General features: G+C 43.7%; 1 protein-coding gene across 1 annotated transcript in view; it reads left to right on the forward strand.

Annotated features, from left to right (window-relative positions):
* Positions 1 to 378: 378 nt before the first annotated feature.
* The window catches only part of cftr (CF transmembrane conductance regulator), a gene marked incomplete at its 5' end in the record, with an annotated part of 76,875 nt that continues 55,102 nt past the window's right edge, over positions 379 to 22,151 (forward strand). Inside the window, 7 exons of the mRNA XM_079501883.1 lie at positions 379 to 431; positions 1,441 to 1,551; positions 9,541 to 9,652; positions 14,432 to 14,647; positions 15,425 to 15,514; positions 18,938 to 19,101; positions 21,959 to 22,084. Of these exons, the coding sequence (XP_079358009.1) occupies positions 379 to 431; positions 1,441 to 1,551; positions 9,541 to 9,652; positions 14,432 to 14,647; positions 15,425 to 15,514; positions 18,938 to 19,101; positions 21,959 to 22,084 (872 nt within the window). The remainder of the gene's footprint in view (positions 432 to 1,440; positions 1,552 to 9,540; positions 9,653 to 14,431; positions 14,648 to 15,424; positions 15,515 to 18,937; positions 19,102 to 21,958; positions 22,085 to 22,151) is intronic.

Genomic DNA, 22,151 nt, shown 5'->3' on the forward strand with positions numbered 1-22,151 from the left:
TAGAATCAGACAGACTCGGGTTTTGGACAAACTTCGCCGAGGTGGTCGTGCGCCCTTGAACAATAAGTTGTGGGTTGATCTTTTTTCTCGGGCTTGCGAAGATAAAAGACCAGCCGCTCAGTCAGTCATTTCAGCAGCAGTGACATCACCACCACCACCACCGCCGCCGCCGCCGCGCACTTTACGAGCCTCGTCGCCGCACAGACAGCACAAGGTGGAGGATAAAAGCAGCGCTCCTCTCCTCCGTGCTGCAAGGGAAAGGGAACCAGGGCCAGGACCGACCCAATGTGAGCGACACGGCACAGCACAGGAGGGCTGCTGCGGGCTTCTAACAACACACACAGGTGCGAGGGAACCCAAACTGGCGGCGCGCTTAGGATGCAGAAGTCACCAGTGGAAGATGCGAACTTCCTTTCCAAGTATTTCTTCTGGTAAGAAATATCAAATTATTAGCTATACTGACTACTCTATGAATTGGGGGGTTGGTTGGCATTGGGCAATAGTTTTAATATAATGATGATGATGAGGTTGTTTGAGGACAACGTGCAGGTTGCACTGGCACGGGTTGTTTTTTTAGACTATAGGCCCAAAGAGGCTACAGGAGGATTTCCAGGCGCACAAGGCGTAATATTAAAGGACCGTCAATTCCAAAGACTATCCTTGTCCTGTTTTGCTTCCAAAGGAAGCTATAGGCTACAATAATACAGAGCTGTGAGTGACTGTCACTCTGTGACTCAAATTGAGGCTGATTGTCCCACATAATTATATCTTTCTTTATAAACGGTCACCGACGTCTTCTGTGTATAGTTAAAACAAAACAAGCCATGCGTCGTTGTGCAAAATAGGAGACACGTCACTACGGTCAAGGTAAAAACAAGTTAACAACTCAACAAAACAAAAAAAACACGGAAGTTAACAGTGGTCTGCGCTGCAGAATGATACAGGTTATCATAGGGGTGAAGTGGGCTTTGTGGAACATAAACTCTTGTCTTATTTTAGGCTACTGGGTACAAATTATGCAGCATTTTGAAAACAAGAACAGCTATGGACGGACTGCCAATATGTGGCCATGGCATGGTCCCAGCCTTCACTTAGAGTTTTGTAGCTTTCTAATCAGAAACCTGCAGCCATTTAAGTTGATTTATTTGATTGAAAAATGAAAATGTTATTCACAGTCTGTACATACAGTACTGAAAACCTAGCAGACCAGGCTCATGAGAAGTCCACCATATCCCTTATTGTCTGCAATAGGCCTACAGAAATCCAGATTTGACCAAATGTTGTATGATTGTTACTGCTTCCAATCCACGCGCCTATAACTGTAAAATCCTGAAGTGATAATTTTCCTCTGTGTAGTAAGAAGTCTTCTATACAGTTGGTCAGATACTGTAAGTATTTGAATATCAATCCCATGAATATGTTTGTATGTTTTCTCTTCAGGTGGACGTCGCCACTGCTCCGGAAGGGCTTCACCAAGAAGTTAGAACTCGCTGATGTCTACAAGGCTCCCTCCTTTGACCTCGCAGACAACCTCTCAGAGAGACTAGAAAGGTGTGTATAGGCCAGTTAATAATCAGTGGTGGAAAGTAACTAAGTACATTTACTTAACCCATTTAGACCTGAGACCAGATTCTACAAAAATCCTAACTTTCTATGTCAGACATTTTCATGTCAAAGACTCCCAAAAATATATATGTATTTGGCCGCCGACCCCCATCTGAAAATATGTTGTTCCAGGGACGCCCCCAGAAGCAAAGATTTTAGTTAAAAATGTTCCCTCTGAAAGAATATATTCAAAGATTTGCGCCACATTTTCACGACTTTTCAAAAATAGCAGACCTACAAGCTTGTAGATCTACTATTTTTCAATAGCTAAAGTATAACGTAATGCTTAAAACACCAAAAGGGGTTCCCGCCCAGAATGGGAATTGTAGTCCTACTTAATTTACCAATTTTGAGGTATTTGTACTTGAGTATTTCCAATCTCCAATCTCTCAGAGGCAAATATTGTACTTTTACTCCACTACATTTATTTGAAAACTCTAGTTACTAGTTACTTTGATTATTATTACAAAACATACAATAAACACTTCGGCCCTATTACCTTTCTGCCATTAGAAAATAGCCGATCTACAAGCTCACAATGCGTTGCGATGCGACACATTGTGAGCTTGTAGATCTGCTATTTTCAAAATATTTTCATACATTTGAAAACTTGAAATGGGACATTCTACATAGTGAGTACTTTCTATAGTACTTAAGTACATTTTGATGCCGATAGCCTACTTTTGTACTTTTACTTGAGCACATTTTGAATACGGAACTTCTACTTGCACATCTAGTAGTAGTACTACACACTGTAGTACATCTACATTTGCAGTATTAACACTTTTACTTTTACCCTTTTGGTGTTAGCATTATGTTATGCTTTAGCTATTGAAAAATAGCAGACCTACAAGCTCGTAGCGCGCCACCGAGTGGCGCGCTATGAGCTTGTAGGTCTGCTATTTTTGAAAAAATCGAAAAAGAACGGCTGACATAGAAACATAGCTTTTTCAGAAAACTGTCCGGATGTAGAAGACATTTTTAGAATCTGATCTCAGGTCAAAATGGGTTAAGTACAACATTTGAGTACTTTTCCCCACCACTATTAGGGGTATATGTTTTATCCCTCTGCCTTTGCACGTCATGCACATGTAACCTGAAATTTCGCCCCGGGAATTAGAATTAGATAGTGTCTTTTTTGGGGCACTTGGACACAGACCGGCTGGCCGTACGTGGGTCAAACCGGCGGGGAGCTTCTGATTCTCAGTTCAGTTATTGTACGGCCGCTCCAGTTATTGTGAATTCTCCCCCCACACACCTTTTTGATTTGTTTCGGGGCTTTATCGATAGGACAGTAGACTGACAGGAAATGGGGAGAGAGAGAGAGATGGGGAGTGACTGACATGCAGCAAAGGTCACCGGGATCGGAATTCGAACCCGCGACACGCTGTCAGGCTAGCACTGCAGCCGCCTAGGGGCGGCCCGGGGCCACACATCAGAATGTTTTAAGCGCGTCAGTATAACATGGTGTGGCCTGTGATTTCGATGGTGCTTTTAATGGAAAAACACTTCTGGTGAGTGGCATATTTGAATAGAGGTGAGGGTATGCAATGCGCATGCATAAAGTGAATGGCAGATCGAGTGGCAAATCGAGTGGCAAAGGGACACCGGGGCTCCACCGGGCGCGTCGGCGTTGCGTTGCGTTGCGTGACTGCATTAAAATTGCCCCGGTTCGTTTTTTGACGCACACGACGGAGACGCACCGCGTCCGGTGGAGCCCCGGTGTGAGTGACAAAGTGAATTCAATGTTGTTTAAAGTCATTTAATGCAATCATATTAGGACTTTTCTGTTTGGATGTATGGGCTGTCAAGGCCAGAAAGTAGTTTTTTGCCACTCAGTAGGCATAACTTATGGGTATGATGATGATGTCATATATCCTCTATAGTCTATACCAATTTGATGCATACGCTTAAAATGGTGTTGCATATAGCTTTGCGGTAAGATGTGGCAACAGTGGCATTATATGTAAATGAGGTGAGAGACGTTCTAAAAACTGGAGCTGGAAGTTCAATGGAATGCATTGAAGTCAATGAGAGCCTGTGTGTGCTATCTTATAAATAAACAATTCACTGGCTCAGGGAAATAAAAGAAGACACATCACACTGACCTTGTTTTCTGATGTCTTGTTTTTCCCATGAAGTGCACACTATATAACAATGATTTATTGAATTAACTAGAGCGCACAGTCAGAGTACGTTTCTTCAATGAATTCCATCAGACTTTCAGCTACGGTTTGACTCTCAGAGATAGTACCCGACAAACGCTGCAATGATCTGCAAGTAAAGCTGGAATCTGCAAGTAAAGCTGGAATTGGACCAAGAACAGGGGGGGACTGGCCATAGGACGTACCGGTCATATTACCGGTGGGCCGCGACCGTAGGGGGCCGCTCAAGTTATGATATGAGATATGAGTTTCTCCAGGCAGGCAGGCAGGCAGGCAAAGTGAGTGACAAATAAACCCTCTTCTATCATTTTGCCAGAATTCTTGTGAGAGCAACAAAGGGTTGTGTAGTTGTCTGTTGGTTTGTATCATTTATGTTGTTCTGAAAAGTGGTGGTATCAGGGCTTTGTTTGTTTGTGTGTGCCTCGACGAAGCGGGCGGTAGAGTTTTGGCTATCTGCACGCTGGTTGTGGTGGGCTGGTCTGGGCAAGAAAGTGATGTAGATCTGTCCTCTCCTTATCCCCTTCTCTCTGCTACATGCAGTGTCCTTCAGTAATCAGTAGTCGTGTTTAAAATGTGCACACCTGGTAGACACTTTTGGTCACGTGCCTCAGGCTGCTATTGCTAATTCTGCTTCATGTGATTTGTGATTAGCTAGTATTGTGTAAAAAGAGATGAATGCAGGGTTCCTGTAAGACAGTGGTTTTCAACCAGTGGTCCCTGAAGGGGGTTCCAGGTGCTCCCCAGCTACTGTAAATGACGGAGAGTTGGTAACCAAATGGACCCTTAGATCTTTAACTCTTGAGAGCGTAAAATGAAACCAAATGTATGTATATGGGTCCATTTGGTTTCATTTTACGCTCTCAAGAGTTACATTACTGTTAAACATCTGCATGACTTAATTTACAAGAAGTCTACATTAGAGAATGTAAAATTGTTATTTGCCTGTTATCTCGCCTTTTGTACCAACATCAATACAGCATGGAATTGTGGGCAAAATCATATCCAACGATAACAAAAAGTTATTTAGTTTTGGGTCTTGAGAGGCCAAATCTCATCAAATGTGACTAAATTTGACTGAGGGACTGCCATTGATTTTTTCATATGAAAGCAGGGAATCATAGCTTCAAATTGACATATTGGTTGTTCAGTTTCACCCACCAGTTTTGGAAATATGGCTTATAGAGTAATGTCTTGCAGAAAACAGTGAGTTGAGAAAACAGACTTGAAAGGTTCACTTCTGTGGTCTCTAACATTACACCTAGCATGTTTTAGCATTTATTTCATATTTACATGTCGATTTCAGCTCTGACATTTATTTCAGACATGCTCTAGTATGTGCAGAGTCTGCCTGTGTTATAAACTCATTTTGGGAATAAAAATAAAGTTTTTCTCCTCTGGTGAAAAGCTGGAATTTGCGCGATGGCAGTCTCTCAGTCAAATCTGGTCACAAATGGTGGTCTGTTGCTCAAATGCAGAAGAATAAATAATGGATAATATAATATGAAAAGGGTTGAAAACCCACTGCTATAAGATAATCAAACACAATGTGTCACTGCCTGGTTATGAAACTACATGTATGCACCGTCATCATGTACTGTATGTAGTTCAGAAAATGACTGAATGAGTCATATAACTGTATCGTATTGTGCTGTTAAACTGTATATCACATAATCTACAATGACATTTTAATAATTCGGTTTACAAGTACAGTGCAAATACAATTGTACAATTGTACAGTTTACGGACAGCCTTTAAGTTTACAGTGTTAATAGTACACAGTGAAACCATTAGTGTTATAAAGTTGGCTCTCTGAGAGCTAGAGGGACACTTAACTGTTAATGTTAATGACATTTAGAAGATTTAGAACACTTTCCTGGGGGTCTTTATGTGTGTAATGTGTGGTTTTAGATATTTTAGATTTGAGTAGTGAGCCTATAGTGTCTTTGATGTCATCGACACTGGGCTCACTTCCTTCCTGGACTACAATTCCCATAATGCTTTGGTGCACTGCTCCTCCTTGTGGATAGGGGGAGGGCTGTCTTACTGAGACAACCTGTAGTCCAGGAAGTAAGTGAGCCCAGTGTCCATGACATCAGAGACACTGGGCTCACTGCTAAAAATCTAAAATATCTAAAACCACATCTTACACACATATATATTCTTTCAGAGCGAACGTTTTTAACTCAAATCTTTGCTTCTTGGGAGGTCACTGTCTGGAACAACATCTTTTCGTATGGGGGTCGGCGGCCAAATACATATATTTTTGGGGGTCCTTGACATGAAAATGTCAAGGACCAGCTGACATAGAAACATAGGGTTTTTCAGAAAACTGTCATGATTTAGAAGGCATTTGTAGAATCGTCCTCAGGTCTAATTAACCCATTTTGGGCGGGAACCCCTTTTGGTGTTAGCATTATGTTATGCTTTAGCTATTGAAAAATAGCAGATCTACAAGCTCATAGCGCGCCACCGAGTGGCGCGCTACGAGCTTGTAGGTCTGCTATTTTTGAAAAATCGAAGAACGACTGACATAGAAACATAGCTTTTTCAGAAAACTGTCAGGATGTAGAAGACATTTTTATACAAGTTAGTTACTGTACATGAACATGTCTGGATTGTGCTGTGCAGATATCGAGTCGCTGCCCTTTCGGTGTATTTACTGTAGCAGCGCTACCGATCAGCCATGTAACACACAACTCTTCACCTAAAATATGGGATGGCATTTAAAGGTGGCCGGACTTAACCCAGGTCTGTGTGGCCCAAACAAACACCCAAGGCAACTATATGGGGGACATGCTTAGCCTGTCTGTCTGTCTGACTCCCTCTCTCTCACACACACTCCCTCTCTGTTTATCTGTCTGTTGACTTTCTGTTTCTCTCTCTCTCTCTCTCTCTCTCTCTCTCTCTCTCTCTCTCTCTCTCTCTCTCTCTCGCTTTGTTTTTCTCTCACCCACCTGGTCTCCCTCTCTTGCTTTTCTCACTGACATCCAGAGGCGTATCTACAATAAGGCGAGGGCAGGCGTCCGTCCGCCTGTCCAAATCCATTTCTGGCCTGGCCAAATTCCATACAATGAAAAAAAAAAAGCGGACAAAAACAAGACATGAGAACTATTAGTGTACCCTCAATCACCCATTGGAATGTAAATGCCAGCCTTTCAGCCTTTGTATACTACTCGTCTGGCAGGTATATCTCTTTGAAAACCTTTAGTGCTACGATTGTGCGCGGGGAGACGACAATTAACACATCTTGCCTGTCCAAAAAGTAATTCTTGCCTGTGCCCAAAATGTAATTCCTGGAAACGCCAAGCTGCTGACATCCTCTTCTCTTCTCTCTCCCTCTCTTTGTCTCCTCTCTTTCTTTCCCTCTCTGTTTGTCTCTCTTTTCCGCCTATACCCTTCTCTCTCTTTTGTCTGGCTTTAAATCCCCCCATTTCTCTTTCCATGCACCCCCGTTCCTTCTTTTAGTATTGGGTAAATGTCACACCTTTGAAGGTTTCTTTTTTTTTCTCTTCTTCTTATTGTCCTTCGGGTGGGGAAAAAACAGAAGTGAAAGCTTTCTGGCCACCCGTTAAATGCCAACTGTGTTTTTGCCCCTGGAACAACGCAAACACAGCGGTGCCCCCATGCAGGCTCTTTGCTGCTGGGGGCCCTCATTAGGCTGAGCTGGGGGGCCACGTCACGGCCTAGGAGTGCCAACAGTCCTGTGAATGGGCGTTAAAAGTTGACCTTTTGAGGAGGGCCCGATGCCCACATGGTGATGAATGAGCGGGGGGCACCGGCACTGCATGGCGTGTGGTGTTATTTTGATTTATTTTGATTGCGCAAACAACACAGAGGGCTGCTGGGAATTTGAACTTTACCGGAATCGGGGGATTTAGTCAGCCATCTACCGTTTTAGTCTCTCTGGCTTGTTCTCTCTGTCTCGCAGATACACAAAATGCACACACACACACACACACACACGCGCGCGCGCACGCACGCACGCACGCACGCACGCACGCACGCACGCACACACACACACACACACACACACACACACACACACACCTTCTGATTTTTCTCTTTTCTTTATCCGTCTCCATTTTATTTCTTTTCTTCATCCATTATATGTATTTTCTCTCTCCGCTTTGCTCTCTCCCTTTATTTTGCCCCCCCCCCCTCTCCTTGTTCACACAACCATATTTTTACTTCCTATCACTCACTCTCACGCTGACTCCCTCTCCCCAGCCGTTCCCATCGTGGCTGAAGGTCCCTATAGCTGCTGTCCACACGGTGTTGGACCAGTCAGCTGAATCTCCCAGGTTATAAATGACCTAAACCGTAACAATGGGCTCGCTTTACTCTGACTGTTTACCGACTGGCACTCATTCAAATGCTGCTGTTGCAGCTTCCTTCACTGCTCGCGTTGAACATTAATTATTGTCCTGTTTTATGTTTGGGGGGAGAGAAAGAAGACAGTAACTTCTGTCTCCAGCTTCACTTATTTTTTAGGTACACATGGATCGTGAGGGATACTGCAGATTTATTTGACAGTTCTGGGCTCTGGCTCCTTGCGTTGCTATACTTGCTACTGTTTGATTGTTAACCCATTTAGGCCTGACGTCGAAATTTAAAAAAATTTCTTCTAAATCCTGACAGTTTTCTGAAATACCTCATGTTTCTGTATCAGTGGTGCTCAATATTTCATGTCAAGGACCCCAAAAATGATATGTATTTGGCCGCCGACCCCCATCTGAAAATATGTTGTTCCAGAGACCCCCCAGAAGCAAAGATTTGAGTTCGCTCTGAAAGAATATATTCAAAGATTTGCGCCACATTTTCACGATTTTTCAAAAATAGCAGACCTACAAGCTCGTAGCGCGGCACTCGGTGCCGCGCTATGAGCTTGTAGATCTGCTATTTTTCAATAGCCAAAGCATAACATAATGCTTTAAAACACCAAAGGGGGTTCCCGGAAAAATGGGTTAATGTTGGCACTTGGCGATCGAGGAATCTAATCTTGTCCTGCCATTGTGCTCATTGTTAAGTCAACAGTATTGTAGATAAAAGCAACATGTAAACATGAAACACGAGTGCAAATGTTGAACCTGCAGTGTTGATGATCGTCTTGTTTACTGTATTCTATGTCTAATGCAGACTCACTGCCAATCTTCAGGCGTAATCTCCACCTTAGCCTGTAGCACTTGCCGTAGCACTTTCCCTATAGCCTCAACAACCTTGCAGGCTTATGCAAAGGGACACAAATTAATTTATATATAGCATAGTGCAGACAGATGCCAAGCCATTATTGACCTGGCATCCTATATTGTTTATAGTTCCAATGTAGAGATCATTGATTTTCTTTGGATATTATACTGTTTGACTGATGATAGGTTCTTACTTTACTTATGATCGTAGATGACTATTTCAGTTTTCTATGCATCCAAATGTATTACCTTGTGTTGTCCTATGCTTACTGTAAATCGCTCTAGATTAACCCCTTTTGGTGTTAGCATTATGTTATGCTTTAGCTATTGAAAAATAGCAGATCTACAAGCTCATAGCGCGCCACCGAGTGGCGCGCTACGAGCTTTTAGGTCTGCTATTTCTGAAAAATCGAAGAACGACTGACATAGAAACATAGCTTTTTCAGAAAACTGTCAGGATGTAGAAGACATTTTTAGAATCGGATCTCAGGTCAAAATGGGTTAAGAGCATGATCTGCTAAATGCCTAAATTGTAATGGGTGCTCTGCTGATATAAACTAACGGATTCTGTCTCCTCTGTTTAGAGAATGGGACCGCGAGGTGGCGTCGGCTAAGACCAAGCCCCGGCTGATGCGAGCACTCTCCCGCTGCTTCCTGTGGCCCTTCGTCTTCTTCGGAGTCCTCCTTTACTTTGGGGTACGTTTCTTTTTGTTTCTCCCCTGGTAGCGGTCCATTGGTTATTGTTTCCTTATTGTGCCTTAAAGGACCACTTCACCACTTTTCAACCTATCTTCATATAATAGGTCCTCACTAATAATCATGAAAAAATGGTGCAATTTTTTCTACTCGGTCTGTGTCTCATAGGAGGGCTGTGGGCAGTTCAGAAACCATCTTCCAGGGACATAATCGATGGGGAATACAAGCTAATAGAAACTGCAGGCTTTCTAGTCCTGAAAAGTTGCAATGCGAAAATGGAAGCCATCGTTCTCACGATAATGAAAATCTAAACATTTTTGTAAAGAAATCTCGTTAAAAAAAAAATCTGCCTAATGATGATGTCACTGGAAGGCGGTTTCTAAACTGCCCACAGCCCTCCTATGAGACACAGACTGAGTAGGAAAAAGATCGTCCCATTTTATCATGATTATTAGTGAGGACCTATTATATGAAGATGGTTGAAAGTGGTGAAGTGGTCCTTTAACAGGAATTTCCCCCGCATTTTTGCGAGGTACATGGGGGCTCAATTCGTTTTGTAACCTTCATAGATGATGAATACACTGAGAAACGGACCTTTGCTCTCCGTGGTCACGGAAGTATCAGATACGACCGCACTAAAACACTTAAGCGCTATATACTTTCTTCTGTCAATTGCAAACGTCCAAAGAGCGTTTTTATCTTTTTTTTCTTTTTTGCCATCGGTGTGGCATTGCTTTCAGCGGCTGCTAGCAAGCTTTTAGACTCTTGTCTTGTCTCTTGTCTTGTCTCTTGTATTATCTTGTATTGCCTTACTTAAATCCTGTGTGTATTCATTTTCGTAGTTTCTTTTAGCTCCGTTGTCATTACAACTTCTTCTTTGTAAACTTTATTTTTACATTTCTTCACATGACAATACACATGTATGCAAGAAAACACAAAACACACAAACATATACACCCCCCCCCCCCTCCCCCCCTAAGCTAAAAACAAAACAAAAACAAAAACAAAAACAAAGTGGTGGGACAAAGCAGCGGACAATCATAGATCAAAAAGAGTCAAGACAGGGACAGTCGGACACAGTCCGGATTACAGTTCACTGAAATGGAAAGTCCTCAACAAACTCCACAAAGGCACTCCAAGCCAGGACAAAGTTTTTTTGGGCTCTGTCCACTTTATACCTGAGCTTCTCCAGAGGCAGGAATGATAGAACTTCTTTCAGCCATTGTTGAAAGGAAGGTGCCTTATCCGACTTCCAATTGAGGAGGATTAGTCTACGGGCTAATAGGGATGCAAATGCCAAGGCATTTGCTTGCGGAGATGTGAGTGTACAGTTTGGGGGGACTATGCCAAAAATGGCGGTGTGGAAAGAAGGTGTTACCACTGTTATTACAACTTCTTCTATACGGTGCTGCTGCACAGCTCTAACATCTTAATTCTCAGAAATGTTGTTTATTACATTTTAAATACCGGTACATGAATACAATTCCGGTGTGTCCACAAATAAAAAACTGTGATTAATAGTGTTTGTCAAAAAACACATATATGTTCAATGTTTATTGTGAAAAATATACCAGTAAAAGATCATATCAAAACCTTTGATCTGCTTTTCCATGTCTTCACACTCGCAGTATGAAATTGATCAATTCAATCAAGTGTTTTTCCTCAACCCTGACATTTTCTATGTCAGGGTTGTTTCAATTGCCAGTCCAGGTTTACGTTTCAGGTTTCATAAAAAAAAAATAAGTAATGCCACAAGAGATTTAGTTTTATACCTCAACAAACAAGAATCAAACCATCGTGCTTCAATGGTTGTCTTGAGGGTTTGGTTGAGCCATGAGGCAGGAGTCATAGCCGGCAACAAACAGGCCCTCATGGTGACAGTGTCAATATCAACATGGCAATGTTTCAATACTAAATGGAGCAGTATCTAGTATAGTATCTAAAGCCTCCTGACCTGTTCCGGAAGCCCCTCCGGGCACCTGCCTTCCCAACCCCGTTCCCAGACCGTCCTTATAGTCCACTCTTTTGACCTGAGATTAGATTCTAAAAATGTCTTCTACATCCTGACAGTTTTCTGAAAAAGCTATGTTTCTATGTCAGTCGTTCTTCGATTTTTCAAAAATAGCAAACCTACAAGCTCGTAGCGCGCCACTCGGTGGCGCGCTATGAGCTTGTAGATCTGCTATTTTTCAATAGCTAAAGCATAACATAATGCTAACACCAAAAGGGGTTCCCGCCCAAAATGGGTGGAGATGCTATACTAAATGGTCATATAAGGATATATTCTAAAGATTAGGGCGACACACACATAGTTACACAAGTACACATTTGGCTGACAGAGTGATAGTAAGCATGGAGAAGTCAGGTCAGCTGTTAGATTGACAGCTGCATGTCGAGTTAGAATTAGCACATTGATGCTGTGAAAAGTGTATTGAATGAGATTGACAAATACAGTATAATACATGTTTGGGAAATCTATTTGGCATTCTAAAATATCTATTACAAACATAAGACATATATTTGCAACCTAGTCCAAATTGACCCACATTTCTTTGTTGACTATAGTATCTAGTGATGAGTATGTTTGACAAAACAAAAAGGTTGGCATTTCATATACTTAACTGAACACGGTAGTCTTATTACACACAAAGTACTATAATGGCAGACACCTGTCAAATTAGTTAACAATTCCTTTCACCTGCCACTTTGCAGGTCTTTTATAAGCCCATGGAAGCAGTGATGTCTTTCAAATGCCCTTTCTCACTGGTGAGAGATACTTATTATGTACAGAGTTCTAGGATTCTGCAGGTACAGTGCAGAGTGACGTTGTTTAGTTTCTCTCCTGGTTAGAAATCCTCACATGTACACTATACAGTAAACTCCCTGGACAGGCCCATCTGTACATACTGTACACACGACCATACTGTACTGTACTTGATAATTCACTTACGTGAATTACCAGAGCTGCCACAGTGGTGCAGTGGGCCAGGGACGTGCACACATAAGGCATCAAAAGGGTGCTTCGGCCCCTGCCCTTTTACCCGTCTGTAAAACAACTGCCCCTCTCCAGCCCACGAATGCAGCATTTACTACACGGTAAAAGAAATGCAAAATGCCACTGCCTGTCCTTTCCGTGCCATTCCGGAAGGAAGGCAGCATTCAGGAGAATTGCTTTTTTGTATACAGAAGTCTCCTGAACTTGAAACACAGTATTTTGCGTTGGATCAACTTTGTTTAGAAATCCATGTCGCATACGTCGCATCTCCACTATAGCTAAAGAGTGCTGGGTTGTGCCCCGAAAATAGTAGACCTACCTTGTAGATCTGCTATTTTCGCTATTTTTTGTCCAAAAGTGCCCTCTTATAGGGGATTTCAGCCCCTGCCCCTCTAACACACTCTCTGCACGTCCCTGCAGTGGGCCCATACGAGCCACCGTGGCGTGTTGCACATACACCCCAGGCATGTCGCACCAGTGTGTCGCTATCTGCACCCACAGTGACATGGAGCTCCTCCAACTGGGAGGGAGCTGACAGGGCAGCAGCCATAACGTTACGTAAGCCCCGCTACAGTGGGGGGCGGTTGCCCTGGTTACAGGAATGCCCCATTTAGCAAAGCAAGGAGGGGGTTGAGGTAAATAGTGGCGTTTTAAATAAAATGTCCTTCCTGGGGTCTTGTCATATTCCTTCAGTATATTAAAGGATCATTCACCACTTTTCAACCTATATATATATATATATATATATATAATTGGTCCTCACTAATGTTCATGATAAAATAGCAAAGAAATATATATATACTTGGTATGTGTCTCATAACGGGCTGTGGGGCGTTCAGAAACCTATTATATATTATTTATTATCGTGATATTATTTATTATCGTGAGAACGATGGCTTCCATTATCACATTGCAACTTTTCAGGAATAGAAAGCCTGCAGTTTCTATTAGCTTGGATTCCACATCGATGATGTCACTGTCTGGAAGTGGGGGTTTTCATGATTCTGAATCCATTCCAAGCATTAGTTTTGCACGAAAAACACTCCTTGGCCTAAAAACGCCCATAGCCGTCATCACAAATGTGATGAGGTCAGCACATTTGGGCACATTTGGGCAAGTGTCTATGGCCGAATTAAGCGAATTTAGGCCAAGGAGTGTTTTGGAATGGAATCAGAATCAGGAAAACCCATTGACCCATGGTTATTGATACAGTAGTGTGAATCAGAAGGACAGAATGGACATGAAACACAGGGACTGTGTTTGTTTTTGGGACCTTCTGTCTTCAATGCTCCTTTTGTATTTTTGGTACAGCTTTGGTACAGAAACGCTTGAATTCCGCCTCGGCATCAATAAAGGGATGCAATACAGTGGTTCTCAAAGCGGGGTCCGGGGATCCCCAGGGGTCCTTGAGGGAGTTCCAGGAACCAAATGGACCCTTATGGGTCTGTAACTCAGAGAGTGCACAAATGGAACCAAATTTGGTTCCAGTTTCCACTCTCAGAGTTAAATTACAATTACAGTTACAATGCTTTTACAATGGGCTATAATATAACGGTCAATCTGGGGGTCCTTGACATTCATAGGTTTGAGAACCACTGATGTTAATACATGTGATTTATAAAGTATTTCTCACACTCTCTCTTTCTCTCTCACACACACACACACACACACACACACACACACACACACACACACACACACACACACACACACACACACACACACACACACACACACACACACACACACACACACACACACACTCTTCACCTCATGTTTTCCAGGAGGCCTCCAAGTCGGTGCAGCCTCAGCTGCTGGGTCGGATCATCGCGTCCTTCGACCCGTTCCACGCCCCGGAGCGCGAGCAGGGCTACTACCTGGCGCTGGGCCTCTGCCTGCTGTTCGTAGCGCGCTTCCTGCTGCTGCAGCCGGCCCTCTTCGGCCTGCACCACCTGGGCATGCAGATCCGCATCGCCCTCTTCAGCCTCATATACAAGAAGGTAGGTGAGAGCCGGGGCGCCTGATGGAGGGGAAAGGAACTGGTCGAAATAACGTGTTCCTTCCACACGCTATGTCCGGCCAGGGAAACTCCCCCCCCCTGTCAGCTGAAAAGAAGCAGCTTGGACTCCTCATGCATAGAAGGAAGCATGAGGTCAGTCCAATGTTTGTGTTCACACAAACCCGGAAAGCTGGGCATAGGAGGGGCTAGTGCCCGCAGCCAAGGAGCGGTGAGCTGCAGCTGTGCCACGCGCGAGAATCATTTGATTAGTTGATTTGATTACCGTAGTTCATTTGACCCAATCCAACCTTGATGCTGAGTGCCCAGCAGGGCGGCATTGGGTTCACAGCTGAAAAAGCTATGTTTCTATGTCAGTCGTTCTTCGATTTTTCAAAAATAGCAGACCTACAAGACCTTCAATAGCTAAAGCATAACATAATGCTAACACCAAAAGGGGTTCCCGCCCAGAATGGGTTAAAGTGGTAATTTTGGTATATTTGATATAGGTTGTTTATGGTATGGTCACATAAACCCCTATAAAATAAATTGCTCAATACCGACAGCCGGTCAGCAAGTGGATTCATGAATGTATATAATAAAAATGTATAGACAATATTTTAGGCCAATAAAAAAAAAATATATATATACCAAATTTCCCACTCCACACCCCCGGCTGCCGGACTACTATAAAGGTATAATGACTAAATTGGGGAGAAAATGAAAGAAAGGTATGAACAATCTTGACCGATCAGGGAACCTTAAATTTGTCCTTTTTCAGACCCTGAAACTGTCCAGCCGTGTCCTGGATAAGATCAGCACTGGTCAGCTGGTCAGTCTGATGTCGGCCCACCTCAACAAGCTGGATGAGGTAAGACAACTTAGTGGGGTGTAATTAAATGTACCTAAATGAATGATTAGCTACCTGCTCTTTTAAATTTGCAGGAAATCAAGAACTTGTGGCCTTTTATTTTCTCTCGGGAACGTTGTTTTGGTAAAACCAGTACTGTAGTTAAATAATTCTGATTCTTCCTTGACAATGGATAATACACTGAACTTTAGTTCTAAAAATGGATAACAGTAGAACACTTCATACCCATCTGAAAACTCCTTTGGGTGAAATGGAAGTGGCAATCCAGCCCGTTGTGGGCCTTTGTTAGTTAAAGTACCGGTTTTACCAGTTGTATTGTTTTTATTTGCTCTATTTTCATGTCTTCCTTTAAGCAACGATAAATTGGGTTGATACATGTATATATATTTTTTAAGTTATATGGGTAAAAGCAAAAGGGGGGTGGGGTTTCATAAGTTTTATACTTCACCCTACTCCTTTTCGGACATTGTTGGAGTATTTTCTTGTTTTAATGTATTTGATTTCAAATAATGTTCGAAATAAACTAATTCATTCATTCATTCAAGAATGGGGAAATTGGCTCCCTCATGTATTCACTCAACACCATGTTTTGTAATCTGTGAGTTGGTCTCCCCTCGACCATGGAATTCATATTCATGGCTATAATATAATTAGAGTTACAATGAGTTAAAGATGGTGAGGTTTAATTAAACTATAGACATTTAGGTGTTTAGTGGTAGCATGGTGATGCAGGTCACGAATCAAAGGACGAAGGGTTTTAAATGTCCGCGAGACATGGACAAAGCATTTCCGGGGGTCCCCCAGCCAAAATATAGAGTCTGACACTAGAGACATCTGCACTGTGTGTGTGTGCGTGTGCGTGTGCGTGTGCATGTGTGTGTTAGGGTGACCAGATCCAAACTGTTCATTTGAGGGACAGAAGTATCGCTTGTGTGGGACAAGTGGGATGGGGGGACGGGGTCCCCCCATCCCACTTGTCCCACACAAGCGATACTGGAGTACCGGGGTTAGCAACTTACTGCTTGAGTTGCTATTAAATGCCTTGATGTCATATTCAACCATAGGCCTATTGGCTATCATTTATAAACTCCTCTGGTGTCTCACATTTTGTTTTAAAATTATACTTTATTTTTATTTGTATGCTATTTTAACAGGCTTAAAAACACATCTTGCAGGAAGAGACAATGAGAGAGCTTTACAACAGAAGGCCAACTATTATGGGACTATAACTATTAGGGCATTTGAACACTGATGCAATTGCCTGCCAGTCACAATGTGGGACAGGGTCTCAATTTGTGGGACGCCTGAAAAGTCTTGGAAATGAGGGACTGTCCCACGCAAAGAGGGACATCTGGTCACCCTAGTGTGTGTGTGTGTGTGTGTGTGCGTGCGTGCGTGCGTGCGTGCGTGTGTGTGCGTGTGTGTGTGTGTGCGTGTGTGCGCGTGTGTGTGTCTCTCTACAGTGGTATACTGTGTCGGTCTCATTGAAGCGCAGAATGTCGATACACTCTGTGAGACTGCTCTGGAGTAATTATCACCTGACTTGAATAGGGCTTGGTGCGATCGCTGCAATGCACCTTGACTGTGATTTTCTCATAATAGTGTGTGGTCGTGTGCGTGCGTGCGTGTGTGCGTGCGCGCGTCTACACCCTGGGGACCTCTGCCCGGGGGAGGGCGCCCACACCCGGCCATGCACTACCAACGAACTCCGGGGAGCACTTCCAGGGGGACCCGCGCGCGTGCCTGCGTGTGTTTCCCAGCAAACTGTTCATAAATGAACGGGATTAAATGGGATGGACTGAAGTGTTTTTAGAAGCGCTTTTAGAACCAACAACCATGTGTCTTCTTCAATACACGCAACGTCTTTTCACCTGACGGTGAGGAGTTTCACGACTGGGAGGAGGGCAGGGTTGAGTAGCACTAGGCTAGGAGGACCAAGCTAGCTTTAGGAGTTAGCAGTGACAAGGGACTATAATACACAAGTTCAGTCAGGACAACTCATGGATAGAACAAATATATATATATGTTTTAACCCATTCTGGGCGGGAACCCCTTTTGGTGTTAGCATTATGGTATGCTTTAGCTATTGAAAAATAGCAGATCTACAAGCTCATAGCGCGCCACCGAGTGGTGCGCTACGAGCTTGTAGGTCTGCTATTTTCGAAAAATTGAAGAACGACTGACATAGAAACATAGCTTTTTCAGAAAACTGTCAGGATGTAGAAAATATTTTTAGAATCTGATCTCAGGTCAAAATGGGTTAATGTAAAATGAGCAATATATTTATTAGGGTTTGGCGATGAATTGGATCTGCTTTTACGTACTCTGATAGTCTGATGAAGCGCATCTCCCAACCATAGGGACTCCGAATCCCCCGTACACAAACAGCAGATCCAAAACAACAGGTGGTAGCTGGGGTGGTGGAGGGTGGAGCAGTAGTGTTTGAGCAAGACAGCAGTGGCGAGTGCAGCAGCAGCAGCAGCAAAGCCGGCAGGAATGAGCAGTGCAAACTTCCAGATTAAATAGAGCGGTCTGAGAATTAAATGATTGGATGAGTGGACGTGGAGTTGAGGCAGCCCGATGGACGGCCGCCATGCAGCGACTGTCCCTGACATAACTTGCTCTGTCTGTGACAGACGCTCATGAATCTGAGGGCCTTTCTGGGCTCCACCCCTCTCCCATGTGTTTAGGATCCAAGATGGCCACAGCACCAAGAGGGGGTGGGGCAGAAGTGAGCGGGCGGGGTCGACATATGCACTTATACATTATACATTCAAGACACTTGCCTTGTGTCTGACACTTGACTTGTGTCTGAACACTGCTTTGATGGATGTGTTCTGCCCCCCTCCCCCTAATCAAACAAAATGTTTGGTCAAACCATATGGGGTTCCATTGGAAATGCATTGGAGTGGCCATTAAACACAGACACAAGACAAACGCAAGACAGGTGTCTTGAATTTGTGAACGCAGCTCAGTAAGGCCACCCCCTCCTGGTGCTGCGGCCATCTTGGATCCTAAACACATGGGAGAAGAGTGGGGCCGAGAAAGGCCCTAGACCAGGGGTTCTCAACCCGTGGGTCGCGACCCCTCGGGGGGTCGCCAAAATATTTTAGGGGGTCCCCAAATTATTTTCAAAAAAAATAAAAAATAAAAAAAAATTATTTTCACGATTTTTCAAAAATAGCAGACCTACAAGCTCATAGCGCGCCACTCGGTGGCGCGCTATGAGCTTGTAGATCTGCTATTTTTCAATAGCTAAATTATAACAATGCTTAGACATTGCCAAAGCATTTCCGGGGGTCCCCGGCCAAAAACGTTGAGAACCCCTGCCCTAGACGACGACTGCAGTACGTTGGGAGAAAAATATAATAAAGAAATAGCTAAAGAATTGTATTGTTGTGTCTGTGTGTGCTTGTGTTACAGAGCCTGGGTCTGGCCCACTTTGTTTGGATCACACCCCTGCAGTGTATCCTGTGTACTGGGCTGATCTGGGAGCTGATTGAAGTCAATGGCTTCTGTGCTCTGGCTGCTCTCACCCTGCTGGGCATTGTGCAAGCCTGCCTCGCACAGAAGATGGGACCACACAGGTATGTTGATGTGTGCGTGCGTGCGTGTGCGTGTGTGTGTGTGTGTGTGTGTGTGTGTGTGTGTGTGTGTGTGTGTGTGTGTGTGTGTGTGTGTGTGTGTGTGTGTGTGTGTGTGTGTGTGTGTGTGTGTGTGTGTGTGTGTGTGTGTGTGTGTGTGTGTGTGTGTGTGTGTGTGTGTGCTTGTTTTGGGTGTGTATTAGGCTAGCTTTTACACTAACATTTTCCCTTCCAATTGCTCAAAACACCTATTCTGAGGGATGCCATTCAACACACACACACACGCGCACGCGCACACACACACACACACACACACACACACACACACACACCCACTGACACACACTCATTTCCATTCCCTGAATGAATGCCCCCAACATTCACATTCCTGCCGTGGTCGTTGTTTTATCGTGGATCTTCCCCACGCGGCTCCTGTCATGACGTGTCTATACAGTTAGCCTTGATATCTCGTGGTACATATCTCTCCTGCTGGGGAGAGAGAGAGACAACAGCTCGCTTTGTGTCCCTGCAGAGAAATGTCAACAAAGCCACGCAGGGATGTTCTGGCTAGAACAAACGACCAGCTGGTTTCAAAAGCCACCTCATTACAATTTACAATTTAGGCATTTGGCCGGACTCGTTGCCCCCGTTATCCATATTCTGAGGAGGACGTTTAGCCTAAAATAGCAAAGAGATTGCTTGTACTGTAGATCTAAACAATCAGTCAAAGTACATACAACCTGAAGTCCAGTTCTAGAGGGTTTAACCCATTTTGACCTGAGATCAGATTCTAAAAATATCTTCTACATCCTGACAGTTTTCTGAAAAAGCTATGTTTCTATGTCAGTGGTTCTTCGATTTTTCTAAAATAGCAGACCTACAAGCTCGTAGCGCGCCACTCGGTGGCGCGCTATGAGCTTGTAGATCTGCTATTTTTCAATAGCTAAAGCATAACATAATGCTAACACCAAAAGTGGTTCCCGCCCAAAATTGGTTAAGTGGTTAAATAGCATAAATGGATCATATTAGTATGATTTTATCTTGACTATCCATCCATTCAGTTTTGACTACTCTACCGTCCTAGCTGCTTCAGATGACGTACAGTAACGTCCCGAGTGTTAAATTAACCAAGTTGTTGCAGGAGGATATAAAATAAATCGAATCTTGTCCCCAAAAAGCCAAGATCGAATCAAAACCAAATCCAACTTTATTTATGAAGGGACATTTACAACAATCGAAATTGACCCAAAGTCCTGTATACACAGGGTGAGAAGATGGTTCTTCCTGAGCATATATAGCACATAGTTTGCATGTTTATAATTGGGAGCGGCGCATGTTTTTGGAAACCCCAGCAGCGTGGCCTGGCGTGGCACTTTGGCACGCCACCGTTTTTCTCTGTTTGCTTAGAGCAAAAAAAAATCAGCTCGGGCGTTTTGGAAGCGCTTTTAGGCGAGCACGTTGCGTTTTCAGCGGGGGTAAAAGAAACCCTCAGTGGACACGGCGCCTAACTGTTGCACCTAGTCTAAAAGATATCCAGACACCTTTTAAAACCCATTGATGCCTGATGCAACGTATACGTTGTTCTACCCTTGATGCCGGCGCGCTCTCTGCGTCTCATCAGCTATTGCTATACATGTAGCAACATAACTATTTAAAAGATAATTAATCAGAATTTGAAGGTTTTTAGAAACCTTAGGTCAGGCCCTAGAAGGCGTTCCCAGATTCGGCCTCAGGCATCAATGGGTTAATATAAAACGTCATTAATATGAATTTCTCACAACTAAAACCATACCTTCTTTTCTTCATGAAGCTGTAGACTGTAGTGTTTCTTCTTGACTGCCGTGTGTTTTATAGTGGAACTAGTGAAGGAACGACGCGGTCAGACAGCTGAGTCGCTGTCTGACCTCATTTGATCCCTTCTTCTCTTTCATGTGGGAGATCCCACATGTTGATCACTCTGCCTAATTAGCCCATGTTTGTATTTACAATGCTGCGTGCGTGCGTGCGTGCGTGCGTGCGTGCGTGCGTGCGTCTAGCTTTTACACCAACATTTTCCCTCGATTACATTCGGGCTTCAAATTGGTGGAAACACCGGTTAACCACTTTAAACGCCGGTTGAGCTGAGTCCCTCAGCTTACTGACTGTCCCTCCATAAAAAATATAAAATAAAGGCGAAAGCCACAAAAATATGATGCGATATTTGATGCTATATTTGTGTTGGTCAATCAGTTTTCGATTCCGCAACGATTCCGCAAATGCGCAGGAATCAAACAGGGTTGCATTGGAGAAAAATGCACCCGCCGCGACCGCTTTCGGAATATTGTGTGCATACTGAATTAACCCATTTTGGGCGGGAACCCCTTTTGGTGTTAGCATTATGTTATGCTTTAGCTATTGAAAAATAGCAGATCTACAAGCTCATAGCGCGCCACCGAGTGGCGCGCTATGAGCTTGTAGGTCTGCTATTTTTGAAAAATCGAAGAATGACTGACATAGAAACAGCTTTTTCAGAAAACTGTCAGGATGTAGAAGACATTTTTAGAATCTGATCTCAGGTCAAAATGGGTTAAAGAATAATTTGTCTGTTTTTTTTGGGGGCGTTTTTGTGCAGAACTACTGGTCTCTTAACTTAAGCGTCATATAAATGATATAATGAATAGGGATGCCAGGTTGAAAGTGGTTCCAGCTGCATGACAGATCCGTCACCGACATGGGGAAGCCAGCCTCATCATCATCCGTGTTTGTACTGTACATAAATGTCTGGGTACAGGCATGTATCCTTGTGTGTATACTGTATGTTTTATTAACTGGATCTCCATCAACCCCCCACCCCCCATCCCCTCACCCCACCCCAATCCAGAGCTAAGCGAGCGGGTATGATCAGCCGCCGGCTGGCCCTCACCTCAGAGATCGTGGAGAACATCCACTCAGTGAAGGCCTACGGCTGGGAGGAGGTCATGGAGCTCATCATCAGGAACATCAGACAGTAAGACACTATATAATAGTAATAGTAATAGTATAATAGTTCCTAATGCTGGGAGTCAGTCGAGGAG

This window comes from Electrona antarctica (assembly GCF_951216825.1).
Source record: "Electrona antarctica genome assembly, chromosome: 5".
Classification (NCBI taxonomy): domain Eukaryota; kingdom Metazoa; phylum Chordata; class Actinopteri; order Myctophiformes; family Myctophidae; genus Electrona; species Electrona antarctica.